Here is a 16,697-nt window from a genome sequence, read left to right as displayed (position 1 = left end):
CAGGGCGGTTTCAGGCATTAAACATTACAACAGAGAAGGTGTCAGTGTTGCTGCTGATGGTCTTGTTTGTTATTAAAGGTCATAAAGAGGCATCAGTATCATTTTCAGTCTGTTTCTCAGCCAGTTTAAAACTCCTCACAGGACCTTTAAATAATAATAGAAAAGCTTTTATCAACTTATAGGTGGACGGTAACACTTTCCATGTCAGGTGGTACAACCAACCTAAAACTGTACAATGTATATTTTAAACCTGGCCAATAGAATGCACAAATCCTAATATATTATAAATAATGAATATACTCACAAAATACAAATGTGTAAAGCACTGTAACCACTCTAAGAGATACTTACTACAAGTTTCAGTTAGAATAAATGATAGGTAAGTATATATTTGGACAAATATCTGGTTGTGCCACCTGACACTTTTTGCGTGTTCAAGTTAATTAAGTTATAATCAAGTTAGTTATTCCAGACACAAGAATATGCATTGCAACTATTCTGGAAATACTTAAAAACAACTTCTCTGAGGCTTATTTGTCACCGACCCTAATGAATGATTTGTTTTTAAAAGTTGATTGATGGATGATTCAGCCCTGATGCACAGGAATCAGTTTTTGAAAACACTATATTTCTCAGAAGAAATCATCACCTTTTGTTCTGATTCATTAATTGAATGAAAAATATCCAACAGTGCAAGCCTTGTCTTTCTAACACGTGTCTTGCTGACGCTTTGGGCGCTTATTTCTGTCCGTAAAAGTCGCCTCAGCTTCTCCAGATTAACCTTAATTTGTTGAAATTGTTGCCAACCAGCCCTCGACTGGTTTCCAAACCGTGTACTTTGTTTTGTTGCTTTGTAAAGTGAGTGTTAATCCACATCAGTGTTTGTTTCTCTCCCCTCCTTTCGCACATATCACATCCATTATTTCACCCTGCTGTCATCCAGACGTCCAGTCAGGTTATTTCTAAGGAGCAAATTGATGCTTTGACTGTTTCAGTGTGGGCAATGCTTCTGTGTTTTCAGCCGGTGTAGTTCAGCTTCTATAGGAGACAAGCACATGTATGGATGATGCATCTTAATGTAAACAGATACAGAATAGATTTTAGGTAAACATACGATACAAATAGCATATTCTACTATGCATACAAGCCTTTATGAAGATTCTCCTTTTCTTATTTATGTGTGTGTGGGGGATGTCTGTGTGGAGCTATCAGATGCCAAAATATCTAAGTGAGATGTGAGCAGAGAGGTGATCTGCTGTGACTGATTTAAAGCTTGTTTTTTAATAACTTTACATTTTAGGCAGATTTTTTTCTAACTTTCTTTACAAGGTTAGATGAGTTAAACGCAAAGCAACCACATATTTGTTCATTGAATGTATTAGCAAAGCTTTGTTTGTCATTAAGATTGACAACAGGATCTATCATTGCCAAACCCAAAATCAGTGTCTGCCCACCAGAACGTATTCAAGTTTAAGATTAATCTCATATCTCGTATTAATTCCACTTGTATCAACCATAAAAGGTATAAAATTGAGGATAAAGAAGACAAACAGCTGTTTAATGTAGATTGTGCACCAGGCTATATCTTGGGCAGAACCAGCAGTTAGCCGGAAACTGAGCTGTACAGATTTGGGTTTTAAATTATTTCAAAAAACGGCACATTGTCGTTTAAATTAATATTTTGACTGGATTAGACAACACAGATATGATGTGCTGTTTATCTATCTTTAAAGGTGTTGATGGTACGGAAGGATCAGGGCCACATTAAAAAGAAAAAGGGGCAAATGTTTTCTTTTTATAAATGTTATTATTCTGAGATTAAGCTCATAATTCTGAGAAAAAAAAGTCAGAATTCTGATATTTTTTTTCAGAATTCTGACTTTAAACTTAGATTTCTAACTTTAATCTGAGAATTCTAACTTTAATCTGAGAATTCTGACCTTAATCTCAGAATTCTGACTTTAATCTGAGAATTCTGACCTTAATCTCAGAATTCTGACCTCTAATCTGAGAATTCTGACCTTAATCTGAGAATTCTGACCTTAATCTCAGAATTCTGACCTCTAATCTCAGAATTCCGACCTTAATCTCAGAATTATGAGCTTAATCTCAGAATATGACCTCTAATCTCAGAATTATGACCTCTAATCTCAGAATTATGACCTTAATCTAAGAATTATGACCTTAATCTCAGAATTCTGACCTCTAATCTCAGAATTATGAGCTTAATCTCAGAATTATGAGCTTAATCTCAGAATTATGACCTTAATCTCAGAATTATGACCTCTAATCTCAGAATTCCGACCTTAATCTCAGAATTATGAGCTTAATCTCAGAATATGACCTCTAATCTCAGAATTATGACCTCTAATCTCAGAATTATGACCTCTAATCTCAGAATTATGACCTTAATCTGAGAATTATGACCTTAATCTCAGAATTCTGACCTCTAATCTCAGAATTATGAGCTTAATCTCAGAATTATGAGCTTAATCTCAGAATTATGAGCTTAATCTCAGAATTATGACCTTAATCTCAGAATTATGACCTTAATCTCAGAATTATGACCTCTAATCTCAGAATTCTGACCTTAATCTCAGAATTCTGACCTCTAATCTCAGAATTCTGACCTTAATCTCAGAATTATGAGTTTAATCTCAGAATATGACCTTAATCTCAGAATTATGACCTCTAATCTCAGAATTATGACTTTAATCCCAGAATTCTGACCTTTAATCTCAGAATTCTGAACTTCATCTCAGAATTATGACTTTAATCTCAGAATTCTGACCTTAATTCCAGAATTTTGACCTTAATCTCAGAAGTCTGACTTTTTTCTCAGAACAATAATTATTAAATAAATATCACCTTACTTATTTTTAATTTTTCAGTGGCCCTAACCCTCACCTGTATGATAGTTGGGTTTCTGTGCAGTTAAATTGAAGTCAAAGTTCCCACCCAGTCCTGTTGGTTAGCTACACGTTGGCTGGATGTGGGATGTGGGTAAATGCTGGACCGTTAACACAATATGGTCTTCATGGTCTTTTAAAAGCTGTCAGGCAGGATTAGTCTTTCTGAAATACTCATAATGTGATTAAGGACATTTTAAATTTGAAGTGAAAATACAAAGATGTTGTTTTTTATTTATCAGCTCCACAACAGTCGCCCTGCATGTACGGAGAAAGGACGCTTTTAACCGTTTGTACCTCAGTTAACTCGCTCCACAATGGCTTCTTTACTCATGGGGTCTATTTCACTTTCAGGGACCTTCCCCTCTCCTGATCCTGAACATCTAGTCCCCCCCTTCTACGTTCACTTTTAAAACTTACTTGAGACATTTCTGTTAAATTGATTAAGCTGAGAGTTAAAGATCAGAATGCTGTATATTCAATGCTGCTTTGATTTCACTCATATTCAGAAAAGCTCTTTGGAAGAAAAAGTGTCTTATATGTCATTTTCATTTCAGGTTCAGCAACTCTAAAACCTGATTCATGTGTTTATGAATTAGTTTCTTTTCTGTTTGAGTCACTCCTGTCCTAGGTTTTAACTTGTTTTCTGTCACTTGTGGATTAATAAATTGAATGTTCTCAGTAGTTCTGGTGTGCGCTCACCTTAAATGATCACAGAAGCAAAACACAGGAAGTAACCCTGACAGGAATGCTGGATAGCTGGATAGATAATGAGGTTAGCTTCTCTCTCAACACTGTCTGAAGTTTAAGTCCTGTATTTCCAATATTAACCAAAGATGGCAGACAAAGCATGTATTATACTTCTCTAAGCCGATCAATTGGCTTTACCTATTTGTCTATTATGTGACATCTAATTTTGAAGCATCTTACAGTAACCATCCCCAGATTATCTTCAGTTCCAGGTGAGTATTTCACGTTGCTTTACCTTGGTTTCAGTATAAGATGCTGGAAAATATGTAACACAAATAAGAAACATATTTATTTTGTGGTCCCTGCAGGACCTAAATCAACAAAAACAGACACAGTGTAAGAAAAACATGTCACATATCAGACCAGCTGACAAGTAAATCCTCAACTCAGTCATGTTAAAGAAAAGCAGAATGTCCATCATCCTTCAAGGAGTTTAAAAACTCTTTAGAGGTGACTCACGTGTCCTTTAAGTGTCCTTTAAGTGTCCTTTAAGTGTCCTGTTAGAGTCTGTGAGAGTTTGTGCGTCTGTTATATTTAATCTGAAGTGTCCCTTTAATAGTGTCCTCTCTTTAATCACCAGAAGGAACACGTCCCTGTTTCCAAAGGTCCGTTTTCTCCTCCCATAATCCAGCTCTGAGGCTTCCTCTTCCCTCCGTCTCTCATGCCCTCCAGGCTCAGGAGGATCTAGCTCTCCTCCTCTGCTGCTCCTCCTGCAGCCGCAGACCCTCTCTTCGCTGGTTGATGGCCTTGGTGCTTGCTCTAAGCTTTCTGAGTCTCAGAGCCCGAAGACGCAGCTGCAGGTCCTGGGGGATCTTCCCTCCTTTAGCTCTGATCTCCTTCAGCATCTGAACGGGCGTCTTGGTTAGGATGAAGTCGCAGATGGTGGGACGTGGTTCTATCCCGACATTGCATCGACGCATGGAAGGGAAGTAACCTTCAGCCCAAACCACCACTTTGTAATCGCCGGGGTTTAGAAGGCGCCAGTAGTCCCCGTCAGCAGCTGAGGAGGAATGAGAGTTAGTGTCATCCTACAAATCCCAGAATGCTTGTGAAGAAGCTTTGAATATCTGACCTGATCGGATGTCATGGTCATGGTCCTCCACCTTGACGATGGCATCAGCTATCCCTTGTTTGGTCAGCTTATCTCTGATCACACCTTTGATGCCTCTGTGGACCTGATAGATCACAAGATATGATTTAATCTGAGCTCTAGATGTTTGATTTCAAAGCTGCTGCAGAGTGTCCATGCAGACAGACCTGCTCCATGTAGACCAGCAGAGACTCCTTGTTGTTCTCCCACTCGATGGGAAGCTCACTCACATGAGGGAACTTATCACAGGACAGCTCCACCGTCACCTCGAAGCAGTTTGTGTGCAGGTAACTGAAGTCGTTCATACCTGCAGGAAACAAAAACATATCTTAAATTCCTCTTCACAACATTTAAAAACCTGAATCTCTGAATCTCTGAGAGACTCACTGCCGGGGACGGTGTGCCAGGCTCCCCCGTTGATGATGTTGTTGTGGGCCTGGAAGTCCTCAGAGTGACACAGACGGCGGTCAGGGTTGGCCATCACCAGGTTGGTGGAGGCGTAGACGGTGGCCAGCCAGCGGAAGAAGGCGTTGTCGGCTGTGGGCGTGTCCTCCTGAGGAGCCCAGTCACGAGTGCAGTCGTAGGGGTACGTCACCACCAGTTCTCCACCGTGGAGGTTCGCACTGAGCACGAAGGGGATGTCCTGCATCCAGCTGATGACGGCACGGGTCTCTGGAGCAACCTGAGAGGGATGGACGTGATGAGTCAGGTGATGTGAAGTCAGATTTGAAGTGTTGATGTTTGACAATTACCAGATAAAAACTCCTCACTGGAGCTTTAATTCAAAGGTGCTTTAAAAAGGTACTTCTTCCCCAAATGGTTACAAATCATACTTTACATATATGCTTCCATAGTAGCCTACGTTTATGTCAATCCAACAGTGTGGACAGTGGTAGCAGTGACACTTCCACTCCTGCAGGTGGTGCTCTTGTCTCTTTTTGCTCTGTCTCTGAAGCCCACATTGTCTTCTCTATTTCCTACTAGAGGCAAGATGAAATGTTTCTTACTTCTTAATAATAATAATAATTCAAGGACAGAGGGGGGGGCAGGGGTACAGGTCATGTGTTGTGGTCTTTATTTGAACAGGAAGGTCTTGAGGTGGTTTTTGAATGATTGAAGTGAGTCAGAGTTTTGGATGGGAGTGTTTGGAGGGAGAGAGTTCCAGAGAGTGGGGGCAGCGATGGCGAAGACTCTGTCCCCCAAGCTGTGGTGCTCAGACTTGGTGATAGGGGACAGAAGATCTGAGGCGGTGAGATGGGGAGTAGCGTTAGAGGAGGTCGGTGAGGTATGAGGGAGCGAGGTTATTGAGGGCTTGAGCAGGATCTTGAAGTGGATTCGGTGCTGTATGGGGAGCCAGTGGACGTGCTGAAGGATGGGTGTGATGTGGGCTCTGAGTAATCAGGCAGCTGAATTCTGGACATATTGGAGTTTTTTGAGATCAGTGTAGGGAAGGCCGTAAAGAATGCTGATGCATGTATGTTTCTTACCGGTAAGAGAAAACCTTTGAGTTCAAATCTTCCAACACCACGACCACATTCAAAGAAACCAAGAACAATACTTCTTAAACGTCTGATAAATCATCAAGTGACTCCCAGAACAGTCGTAAATCTTGAGGCAAAGCTTCAACATGTGTTCATCTTTTAACGAGAAACCTGTTACGAAACTTTGTGGGACGATGTTCAGACTTCCAGGAAAACCAAAGTTCTGTTGGCTCTGAAATTATTTCCTTATTTCCTGAAGGCTTGGATTCCTCCATAGTGGAAACTTTATGTTCCTTCTCAAAAACGGCTTTCCAGTGTGACCTAAATGTATGTCCTAATACGCGTCAGATTTAGGTCTTAACTCTCTTTAATTATCATTTTATTCAATTTAAAAGTCTCATTTTATGTGGCGCTGGTGGCCTAGTGGTCTAAGTGCACTACATACAGAAGCTATAGTCCTCATCGCAGAGGTCACAGGTTCAATTCCAGCCTCAACCATTCACTGCATGTCCTCCCCTGCTCTCTGCTCCCCACATTCCCTGTCTCTCTTCAGCTGTCCTATCCATAAAGGCACAAATACCCCAAAAATATAACTTTAAAAAAGTCACATTTGATGAATATATCCTCTCTTTATCCTGATGAATCTGATCTTTATTTCTCTAGAGAATAAAATAAACTTGTGTGCTCACCATGGCGTCCTCTTGGGTGTAGTACTCTGGGATGGGGATGTAGTGGTTTGGGACTTTAGATTTATCTGCAGCCACCTCCTGGGCGTCCCACATGATGTTGTTCAGGTCTGGAAAGTTGTGATTCATGTCGATCCCTTCAACGCTGTAACGTCCGTCAGCCCAGCCGGCCAGTTCAGAGCCCTGCAGCAGATCAGGGAAATAGAAACAGCATTAAGAAGAACAACAGATGAGTCAGTTAACCTAACGTGTCCATCACTTTGACTTCACCCACTTTCTTGTAAGCTTCCTCGTACCCATCAGGGTTCATGGAGGGCAGGAGGTGGATTCTCGTCTCTGTCACCAGCCGAACGACGCGCTGGTTCCCCTTCTTGTACTCCTTGCACAAATACTGCATGAGGTTCAGGACCAGCTCCCGGCCCAGAGCCTCGTTCCCATGCATCCCCGCTACGTAACGAAACTCTGGCTCACCTGCCAAGGAGAACATTCAGAGTCAGTTACTCTCCAAGTGTTGGATAAGAGCATGAATATGATGCCACTGGTCAAAGTCAAAGCAAGAGAGCTGAATAACGAACACATTGACCTCACTGTTTGAAGTTTCAACATGCTTGTATTGTGTTAGGCTGCACTCTGCCAGGAATCACACATGGATTGGCCAGACTTCATGGCAGACATGCTGAAGTATCAAACATGAAACACCCTGAATGTGCACAGGTCTGCATTTCTCATAAACTAAAAATTAAATGTGAGCAGTCCGGCCTCCTTTCCCTGAGATTGGTGCAGAGTTTAATTACAGTGAGATCAATTTGGGGTTGAAGCAATTTTGAAATGTGTTGACATTATTTGAATCGACCCAATTAGTTTAAACTTCTTGGCAGATGTAAAAAGCATTTGGCGATGTAATCATGAAGAAATATTTATCTTGTTTGCTTGAGAAAATCTAGTTTCCAGTTATAATCGTTATCAGTTTGTTTACATGAAAGAAGCTGACTCCTCCAGCCGCCCTGTGTGGTGCTCCTGCAGAGAAAACGCCTGTGTAAACACTGGATGGAGGATGTTGAAACGGGCCTCCAGCAGCTTAACTCAACAAAACCCAAGAAAAACAAGAACTTTCAGACTTCTCGTTTACCTAGTTCGTGTTTCCTGGGGTTATCTGAGATCACCATGACGTACAGTTTGAGGCCATGGTAGCTCTTCCCGATGGTGTAGACGTGGGTGATGTCTGGACACTCGTCTGTCACAGACTTCATGAGCTTTGGAGGAGAAAAGAAGATAGGTGAAAGTGTTTAAAGGGTTAAATGTACAAGCTGTTAAGAGTGTGACTAAAAACGCTGATGCTGGCTTTACTGGAGCTGAAGTTACTCATCATGCATGGAGGATCCATCATGCTCAAACCTTTCTCATCTCTTTGTAGTTGTGCTGTCTGAAGTCCAGGGCGTCCTTCGATCCCTGTTCTTGTTCTGAGGCGTAGGGGTCATCAGGATCTGCAAGGAAGGAGCACATTTACCTCCTTTAGTCTCTTTTGGAACATTAGTCACTTTAAACATTTGTTCTGGGAGTAAACCGTGTAAGTGAATCATTATGAGTAACAACACACCGCAGCTTTTTTACCCACCATGAACACGACAGCCGAGGATCTCCGCTCGGAGGCAGACGGTCCCGTTGAAGTACCAGGTCTGAGGGTTGATGCGGATGAAACGGGCCACTGTGGGAACAGGGAGGAGTCCGAGCACAGGGGTCTCTGGGTTCTGGTTTCCTTCAAAGATCTGCACAAAGTGACAAAAAAGGGATTAAAGCTTCAGTGAGGGGTTTTTAGCAGCTTATGAAACAGATTGAAATTAATTGATTAAAGAGAAATCATCATTTTTAAGAGTTAATTTCAGTGCTTCTAACTATTCCTGCTGGACGAGTGTTAGACGAAGATGTGAACTATCACATCTTATTTTCTTTTAATGGTTTAATATTTTAGTCTTTTATTATTATAATGTATTTTACTTTGGTGATTTTAATTTCCTGTTTTGAGTTTTAACATCTTATTTTACCTCCAGTGTTTCCTCATTAAGATAACATGAGAGCGTTTCATAGTTCGTTCAGCAACTTATTTAGATTTCTTTTTATTTATTATTTATTTATTTTATTGTTTTTATTACTTTTGTTGCATATTGTGTTGTTAACCTCAGGATTGTGGGGTGGGTTTGGGGTCGGGGCTGGGATCTTTTTTCTTAATTTATTCTATTTTAAGTTGTTTTTCTTGTACAGCACTTTGTGTTACAATGTCATTGTATGAAAAGCACTTTATAAATAAAGTCTGATTGATTGATTGATTGATTGATTGATTGATTGATTGATTGATTGATTGATTGATTGATTGATTGATTGGTTGATTGATTGATTGATTGATTGATTGATTGATTGATTGATTGATTGATTGATGGATTGATGGATTGATTGATTGATTGATGAGCTGCCGAAACCGTCTTTGTTTACTTTTTCACAGCAAAGATTCACACTGATATGTTTGTAAAATACAGCAGGATAAATCTTATTTCTAATCATTAAAAAAAAAACAATTTACACACTTTCCTTTTTGATAAAGCTTATAGTTAAGCTGGATCAGGCTTGGACCAGCTTTTGTCATGCTGCTATAGGCCTAGACTGCCGGGGGAACTGGCACACTGACACTGGGATCCTAGCTCACCTCCTTCCCCCCAACCCCTTCATCACTTACTTTAACTCTTCCTGTCCCATTAAAGTTACTAACCATAGACCTTTCTGGAGTCCCTGAGCTCCATTGTCTCGTAGATTCCTCTGAGCTGCCGTAGACGTCCTCCTGCTGCGGACGATCTGGACTCCAGCTGATACGGACGTGCTGGACTCCAGCGGCAACAGCTTCTACGACTCGTCTCATCACTATCACTTCTCTCTCTTACTCCCCTCTATCTGTCTTTCCAGACCCAACTCAGTCGAGGCATGATGGCTGTCTAACATGAGTCTGGTTCTGCCTGAGGTTTCTGCCTGTTAAAAGGAAGTTTTTCCTCACCACTGTAACTAGCTAAATACTGCGATGTGCAATGCTCATGATGGATTAAGGTGGGGTCAGACTGAGTCTTACCCTGTCTTGGTGTTGGGTCTCTGTTCATAATTTGACATAGTGTGGACTAGACCTCCTATGTTTGTAAAAGAGTCTTGAGATAACGTTTGTTGTGATTTGGCGCTATACAAATAAAGATTGATTGATTGATTGATTGACTACAGAATAAGATCAGCTAAGGTCAGAACTTCTTACTTACAAGAATGAACATTTTTTGCCACAGTGTCAACAGGAACAGGCAGGACTGCTTTCAATGTGACATGATGTGTGTGATCAGGTTGTCTGGTGTTGCTGTGAATTACTTGACCAATCAGAATTAAGCCTGGAAGGCCGGGTAATAAGGAAAGTGTTATATCTGCTAAACGTCATCATGTTAGCATGACAATTTTAGGGTTTAGCTCAAGGCTCCAATGTGTCTTCCAACAAGCCTGTCTGTGACTCTTGTTAATCTGAATCTGGATCTAACACACTGATAACATCAGAAGTTATGTTTAAAGCGAGAATCTCCTGATAACAGAGTTAAGAGGCTAAACTGTAACAGGGTCTGCACCAAAAACTAGCTGTTCATTCTTTGACCCTTGGACTAGTCAAGTTTTACTAAAACTATTTAGGGAAGAAAATCAGGAATGAAAACATAACCCACTTGGCTGACTCTAAACTTTGAAACTGGAAACAGAGTGAAGCAGTTTGTGTTTCAGGTTTATTTCTGTGGAAAGATATCAAACTTCCACTGAAATGTGCCGCCAAAAAATGCTACTTGGTTGAGTTTCAGGTTCAGATCAAACACTACATTTCTTTCCAGCTGCGTGTCGGAGCCTCTTTTGTTCCAGCTAAGAAATCAGATTTCATAACTTCGAAGTAGAAAACTGTTTTTTATGCAACCCCCACATTTATTCTTGTTATTTGTTTTCACTTTGAGTTCCTTGTTATTTTGCTGGATTCTTTTATTTACTTATTTCACTTTGGCACAAACTCTCCCAAATCTGTTTCCCATCTGTGTGAGGTCCTCTAACCACAGAATGAATCTTTTGTATCAGAAAATACAGAAACGTGGTTCTTACTGCGTCCTCCGTCCCGTTCTTGCAGGTTTCCCAGTCCACAGAGTCGTTGCTCAGCTGGACTTTGTAGGTGTGGACCCAGTCCCAGCTGTGATGAAGAAGAAGAAGGACAAAGAGGAGACTTTTAGTGGAGGTAAAGGGATAGTTGGGTTGTAAAGGGATAGTGGGGTTGTAGGAGGTAGTTGTCAGGAGAAAGTGTAACAGCCACAGAGGGCATTTAGCTCAAAAGTGTATACTGCATTTTGAGATTTTTCAGTGCTTTACTTTGCCGACAGAGAGCCCATTTGTCTTTGCTGTTCATGGACATGACGCATACATGTTCCTCTGCCTGCCGCCCACAAGTACCTCCAGCAGCACCACAACCCCACTTCAAATACAAAAGGACTATCCCTTTAAATGCAACGATTATTTGTGTTTTGAGAGACAGAACTGAACCAATAATCTTTATTTCAAGCTCTGTTTATTCAGACTAAACTTAAAGGGACCTGAAGTTGGTCCACCCATGAATAAGCGCTCTTATAAAGTTGCAAGAGAAATCTAATGTCACATACAGGCAGAAACCTTGTGCAGAACCAGACGTATTAGTTTACTTCCTGGTTTTATCTGGTTTCTTTGTCTAGTATAATTGAGTATCGTCTGCATAACAATAGACTTTAATGGGGTTTTTCATGATTTTATTACCTAAAAAAAGAGCATATATGGAGATTACAAGTGGTCCCAGTACTGAACTCTGTGGAACTCCTTCACTGACTTTGTTGGGCATAGAGGGCGAGTTGAAGTAGGCCATAAAGCCCGCCCCCTCCATGTTAACAGATGGGACACGGGTCAAACTGTAAAATCGAAACACCTATGAAGTGAATGTTTCTGTCGTTATGTTCAGATATCCAGATTCACACATGAGTGTTCATTTTACTGAGAAGTTCAATTTCAGGGAGTCATTTGAGGCTTTAAAAAGAGTTATGACATCATGATTGACAGCTCGGTCGACGAATGAGGCGTGAGAAGGAACAGTGAGAGGAAACACAAACACGAGAGTCACTGATATACTCTTATCCTGATTCTACCTGACCTCCAGATGGAGTTTCGGCCCTGCAGGATGACTCCGGTGAACAGGGTCATGTGGATGGCGTCGACCTCCAGCCACTGGTGTCGGTCCTTGTACTCGGCACACCAGGCTCCATCGTAGATATCCCCGTCCTCGATGCCAGACTGAAAACACATGTTACACAGACATTTATTGTAGACGGCTGAATCAGCTGAACCGCAGAAAGTCTCCTGGCGCTGCCTCAGTGTTTGGTATTGCATAAGATTCTGGTGTTGACCCTGATTGTTTTATAATCGCTTTCAGACTTCAGTGGAATTGAGACTGCAGAACACGAGGAGGAGGCTGGGGTGATTAATCACACTTCTGGCTCTGAAGCTTACAGTACTCAACGAGGAGGCTTTATTTAGTTTTGTGTGATGATTTAAAATGACAGACAAATGCTTCCAAAGATTTAATGACACAAACATCTCAAATGTGCAGATTTGCTTCTTTGTTTGTCTGAAATTATCATCAAGTTTTAATTTTGGGGGTATCTGAAGATTCATGCAAATAGAGCTTTTTGAGCATCTAAGACTTCAACAGGAAGTTATAGAGAATAGAAAGTCTAATCTTTCTCCTGCAGGCTCCCTATACCAGTTTCCTGTTTCCTGCTGTGTCTGTTTGGATTTCTATAAGAAGCACTTCAGTGTGCTTTGTTTTGATCCAGACTTAACCCACCTGGATATTCAGCCTCCCTCTGTGTGGACCCAGACCCTCCCGCAGGTAAGAGGAAGCTTGGATCTGGCTGTCATGGATCCGCAGAGACTCCAGGCCGAGCGGAGGACAGTCTGCGGAGAGAAAACACAACCAGGAGATAAAATCTTTGTCCAGAAACAGCTCATGCTGAGGGGTTAAATCCCTCTCCTGGTTTCACTGAGTAAGCAAACACACGGCTGATGTAATAAGACGCCTCAGCGGTTCTTATGTGGAATATTTCCCTGATCATTCGAGGTCAGTCCAGTGGAAGTTAAGAGGCCCTCTCTGGAGGAAAGACTGCAGATAAGTGAATCCAAAGGAGGGTTTGAATGTAATCTGAGACAGAGTCAAATGTCCAGCAGAGCAGGAAGTCAGAGAGCTACAGCTGGAGCAGATTTTATGGGTTTGGGAACGAGCAAAAACAGACCCATTAATCAAAAACACGAACAGAACTGGCAGAGCGGAACAGCTTTGTTTGTTCTCTTTGGGTCAAAGGATGTTCGAAGTGAAAAGGAGCAAAATAAACACGTCTGGTTGGATGGTACAAAGTGAGGACTAATCTCTTTAACATGTGGGGCTCTGGAGTCATCAGTTTTACAAGAAAATCCCAACTCAAGGCTCTGTCTTGGTTTTCTTTGACAGCAATCCTTCTTGTTTCAGTACAAATCTTGTTTGTTTTCAAGCTTTTATTTGCACATAGCAGGTGATGTGTAGACAATGACTCAGGGTTTAGGGAATCTATACGTTGACTTTTTCACTGTTTCCTAACAGAACTAATCATCAACCATCCTGTAGCCTTAAATATGGTTTCCACATGAGTCCAAAGTTAGAAGTTGTGCAACCTGTTCCCTCAAAACAAACCACAGATATCACTGCAGACTAAAAATCAGACTCAGACCGCACAGTTTCCAGGATTCAATTGGCAAGCTGAGACAAGTGTGGCAAACAGAAACACACAGAGATAAAAAAGGTACATTTCTGAAATTTGAAGACCCATTATTAGTCAGTTCACATACACGTTTTTGTATTTAGTGTCTGTGTGCAATGCAGCAGTTGGAAGACAAAGAAGAGAGTGGTTTAAGGATTTGTATTGATGGTTAAAACTTGACAAATGGAGGATCCTTCTCATCATGCATCACAGGAGCTTCTTGTCCTTAAAGGCCACCGTCACTTCACTGATGAGAGGGGTGAGTAAGGGAGCGTTTCATTCATAGACTGTACAAATAATGGACGTACTATCTGTGACCTCACCCATCTGTTTCTGAAGCCAATCGGCGGCGGCAGCCATGTTGGAAATGTTGAACTCAATGTAAATGCTGTCGAGCGAGTGTGACACAAAGAGGTGGACTTTGAGCCTCCTAGCCAACAGCTATGTGTTCCCGCCTGTCAGTTTAGTCAGTCATGTCCCTATTTGGGCAAAACTCGTAATCTTAATATCTTCTGATCCGCCGATAAAGAAATTAGCTACGTAGACTGAAGCTGTTTTTTGAACCAGGCTGTAAACATGTTTATTTCTGCTGTAAAGATCGGCTTCTTTGAATGGGTGTGTATGTGGCTTCCTGTGTTTCTGCAGCCAGCCTCTAGTGGACGCTTGAGGAACTGCAGTTTTTAACACTTCTGCATGGGCTTCATATTTAGAGACTGGAGGTTGCCGCGTGGTTGGACCTCAGATTTTTTTATTCTAACACATGTTCAGGACTAAAACAGCGAAGAGATGAGAGGCACCATTTTGTCCACAGGGGGCGCCAAAGTCAACTCAAACAGAAAGTTCCTCACAGGAGCTTTAACCTTATTCTTTATATATATAAATGCTTCTTCTGTTACTGAAGCCAGGGTTTCCATGGGTCCCTGAAGGCATCATGCATTAATTGCACTTCACTTCTTTCTTAATTAATGAGCTTGACTTATCCCTGGATTCACACAGCATCATGTAAAAAGTGAAATGTTAGTTTTTCCTACCCAGTGTTGGTTTCTTCTCTTCTGTCTTGTCATCTTTTTCTTCTTTGTTGTTGTTTTCCTCTCCTCTTGTCTGGTTGGTGCCTTTAGTGTCCTGTTGTTTCTCTGTAACAGAGACAGTGGGACTTGCTGTGGATCTGATGGTGGGTTTTAACGTTGTCTGAGCAGTGGTAGTCAGTCGTAGCGTGCTGTTTTCCTGCAGCTCCACAGTGACAGACTCAGCTGTGGTCGTTGTCGTGTTGAGGAACAAACTCTCAGTCGTTGCATCTTTTGTCAGCGCTGAAAATCCTCCCAGGAAGCTCACAGCAGCCAACAACACGCACAGAGACTTCTTCATCTTCCTCTTTTGTTTGCTGCTGCAGAGAGTGAAGGGGGGAAAAAATACCCCAGCAGTTTATGTGGAGATGAGAGAGCCAGACCTCCATCCACCACATCCCTCCTCCTCCTCCTTCTCTCCCTCAATCCCACCTCCCCCTTCCTCCCTAAATTCCTGCCAAAGTCCTGAAGGAAAAAAGTGATTCAAAAACAGACACAGCACTTTTACATAATGTGGGTGAAGCATGCATCAATGACCTATATCCAGCTGCTGCCACTTCAAATAGAGTTACAAATATCTCCACTTTACAGAGGTAGCTGCTCTTTTCTTTACTTTCTCTCATGAAGAAGAGGACTGAGATGATCCTGCAGGACTTTTATGAACTTGAGTCTTTCAGCTTTTTGCTTGTTTCTTATTTTTTCCATGACATCTTTTAAGAGTTAAATATAGAAGGGGAGACCGGGGAAAGCTGGAACTTTTTCTGCATGTCATTCCTTCACTTAGAGACTTCTTGCAGAAGACTTCGAGGGGTAGAAACAGGGAAAGCATTGAGGACTGAAAGTTTTTATTTTAATTACAGGTTTTGAAAATAAGGTCAAAAGTCTTGGGTGAGTGTCAGGGGAAAGAAAAATACACCAGGGGAGCAGGGTCATCAGTATTTCTAAAGTTTGTGTTGATCTTAAAGAATAAAATCAAGCTTTATGCATATTTTGGCTGGAGCAATAATTCATGATTCATTCAGTGACTCAGTCATTTCTTTGTCATGGACTGAACATTTTCCTGTTACTTAACCCAGTTCTCTTTAGTCCTCTTTGGTTCTGTTCCAGTTCAGTCTCAAGCTTTATTGTTCATGATCCATGATTCATGTCTTCTACCTCCATTAGATTTGGACTTTAGGAAACATCTTTTTGTTCTCTGTAACTCAGCAGCATTCAGATTCAGACAACTTTATTGATCCCAAGAAGAGCAATTCATTATAGCTTACCATACAACAATTAACATTTACAACACATCCATCATATACACATGCTACAAGTCTGTACATGAGACCAGAGGGTCTGTGCAGGGCAGCAATAAGTTAATTTAGTTTATATGAAGTGTGATAAATAACAGTAAGATAAGACAAAGATTAAAAGACAATATGATCTACTTTGTCATACCAATGTTATTTAAAATGTCTGAGTTTAAAAGCCTGAGAGCAGACGGGATAAAAGATTTAGAGTAATGATTAGTTCTCCTCAAGGGTGCATGAAAACAGAGAGCTGAAGGAATGTCTCTAGCTTCCTGGTGTCCCTGATTCAAAGACCTAAAAATGTACCTTAACTGTGTAAATAATATAAAGAACATCCTCTCTGTGCATCCTCTATTAATGCTGATTTATTTGGATCTGTGTCTTGTGTTGGACTGGATAGAGAAGCTGAGATTTATAGCAGCCACTAGAGCTTTAAGCAGTCTTATGTGGATCTGTTTATCGTATTTACATGTGTTTTTTATTTTGTTTTTCAAATATTATTTTGGAGCGTCTTGCCTTTATTAGATAGGACAGATTGAGAGAAAGAGAGAGGGGCGATGACTTACCC

The 16,697-nt window shown here is 41.1% G+C and overlaps 1 protein-coding gene across 1 annotated transcript; it reads right to left on the bottom strand.

Annotated features, from left to right (window-relative positions):
- Positions 1-3,701: 3,701 nt before the first annotated feature.
- On the bottom strand, positions 3,702-15,264 carry LOC117806166 (probable carboxypeptidase X1). The gene is made up of 13 exons (XM_034674914.1): positions 14,805-15,264; positions 12,828-12,937; positions 12,135-12,274; positions 11,069-11,153; positions 8,532-8,682; positions 8,312-8,400; positions 8,046-8,169; positions 7,191-7,387; positions 6,920-7,099; positions 5,137-5,431; positions 4,917-5,056; positions 4,732-4,834; positions 3,702-4,659 (listed from the first exon to the last, which is right to left on the bottom strand). The coding sequence occupies exons 1-13, from the start codon at positions 15,136-15,138 to the stop codon at positions 4,334-4,336; spliced, it is 2,274 nt and encodes a 757-aa protein (XP_034530805.1). The 5' UTR covers positions 15,139-15,264; the 3' UTR covers positions 3,702-4,333.
- Positions 15,265-16,697: the final 1,433 nt, after the last annotated feature.

This window comes from Notolabrus celidotus, chromosome 22 (assembly GCF_009762535.1).
Source record: "Notolabrus celidotus isolate fNotCel1 chromosome 22, fNotCel1.pri, whole genome shotgun sequence".
In the NCBI taxonomy this organism is placed as follows: domain Eukaryota; kingdom Metazoa; phylum Chordata; class Actinopteri; order Labriformes; family Labridae; genus Notolabrus; species Notolabrus celidotus.
The sequence above is the reverse complement of the archived record's forward strand: the minus strand, read 5'-3'. Positions and strand labels throughout refer to the sequence as shown.

What these genes read in the sequence shown, in the direction of transcription:
- LOC117806166 (XM_034674914.1), bottom strand. Translation starts at nt 15,138, where the DNA reads ATGAAGAAGTCTCTGTGCGTGTTGTTGGCTGCTGTGAGCTTCCTGGGA. An exon ending in AGAACGGGACGGAGGACGCA is followed by an intron (nt 8,683 to 11,068) that starts GTAAGAACCACG and finishes CACTTTGTGCAG; the next exon opens with ATCTTTGAAGGAAACCAGAA. An exon ending in CCTCGGCTGTCGTGTTCATG is followed by an intron (nt 8,401 to 8,531) that starts GTGGGTAAAAAA and finishes CCTTCCTTGCAG; the next exon opens with ATCCTGATGACCCCTACGCC.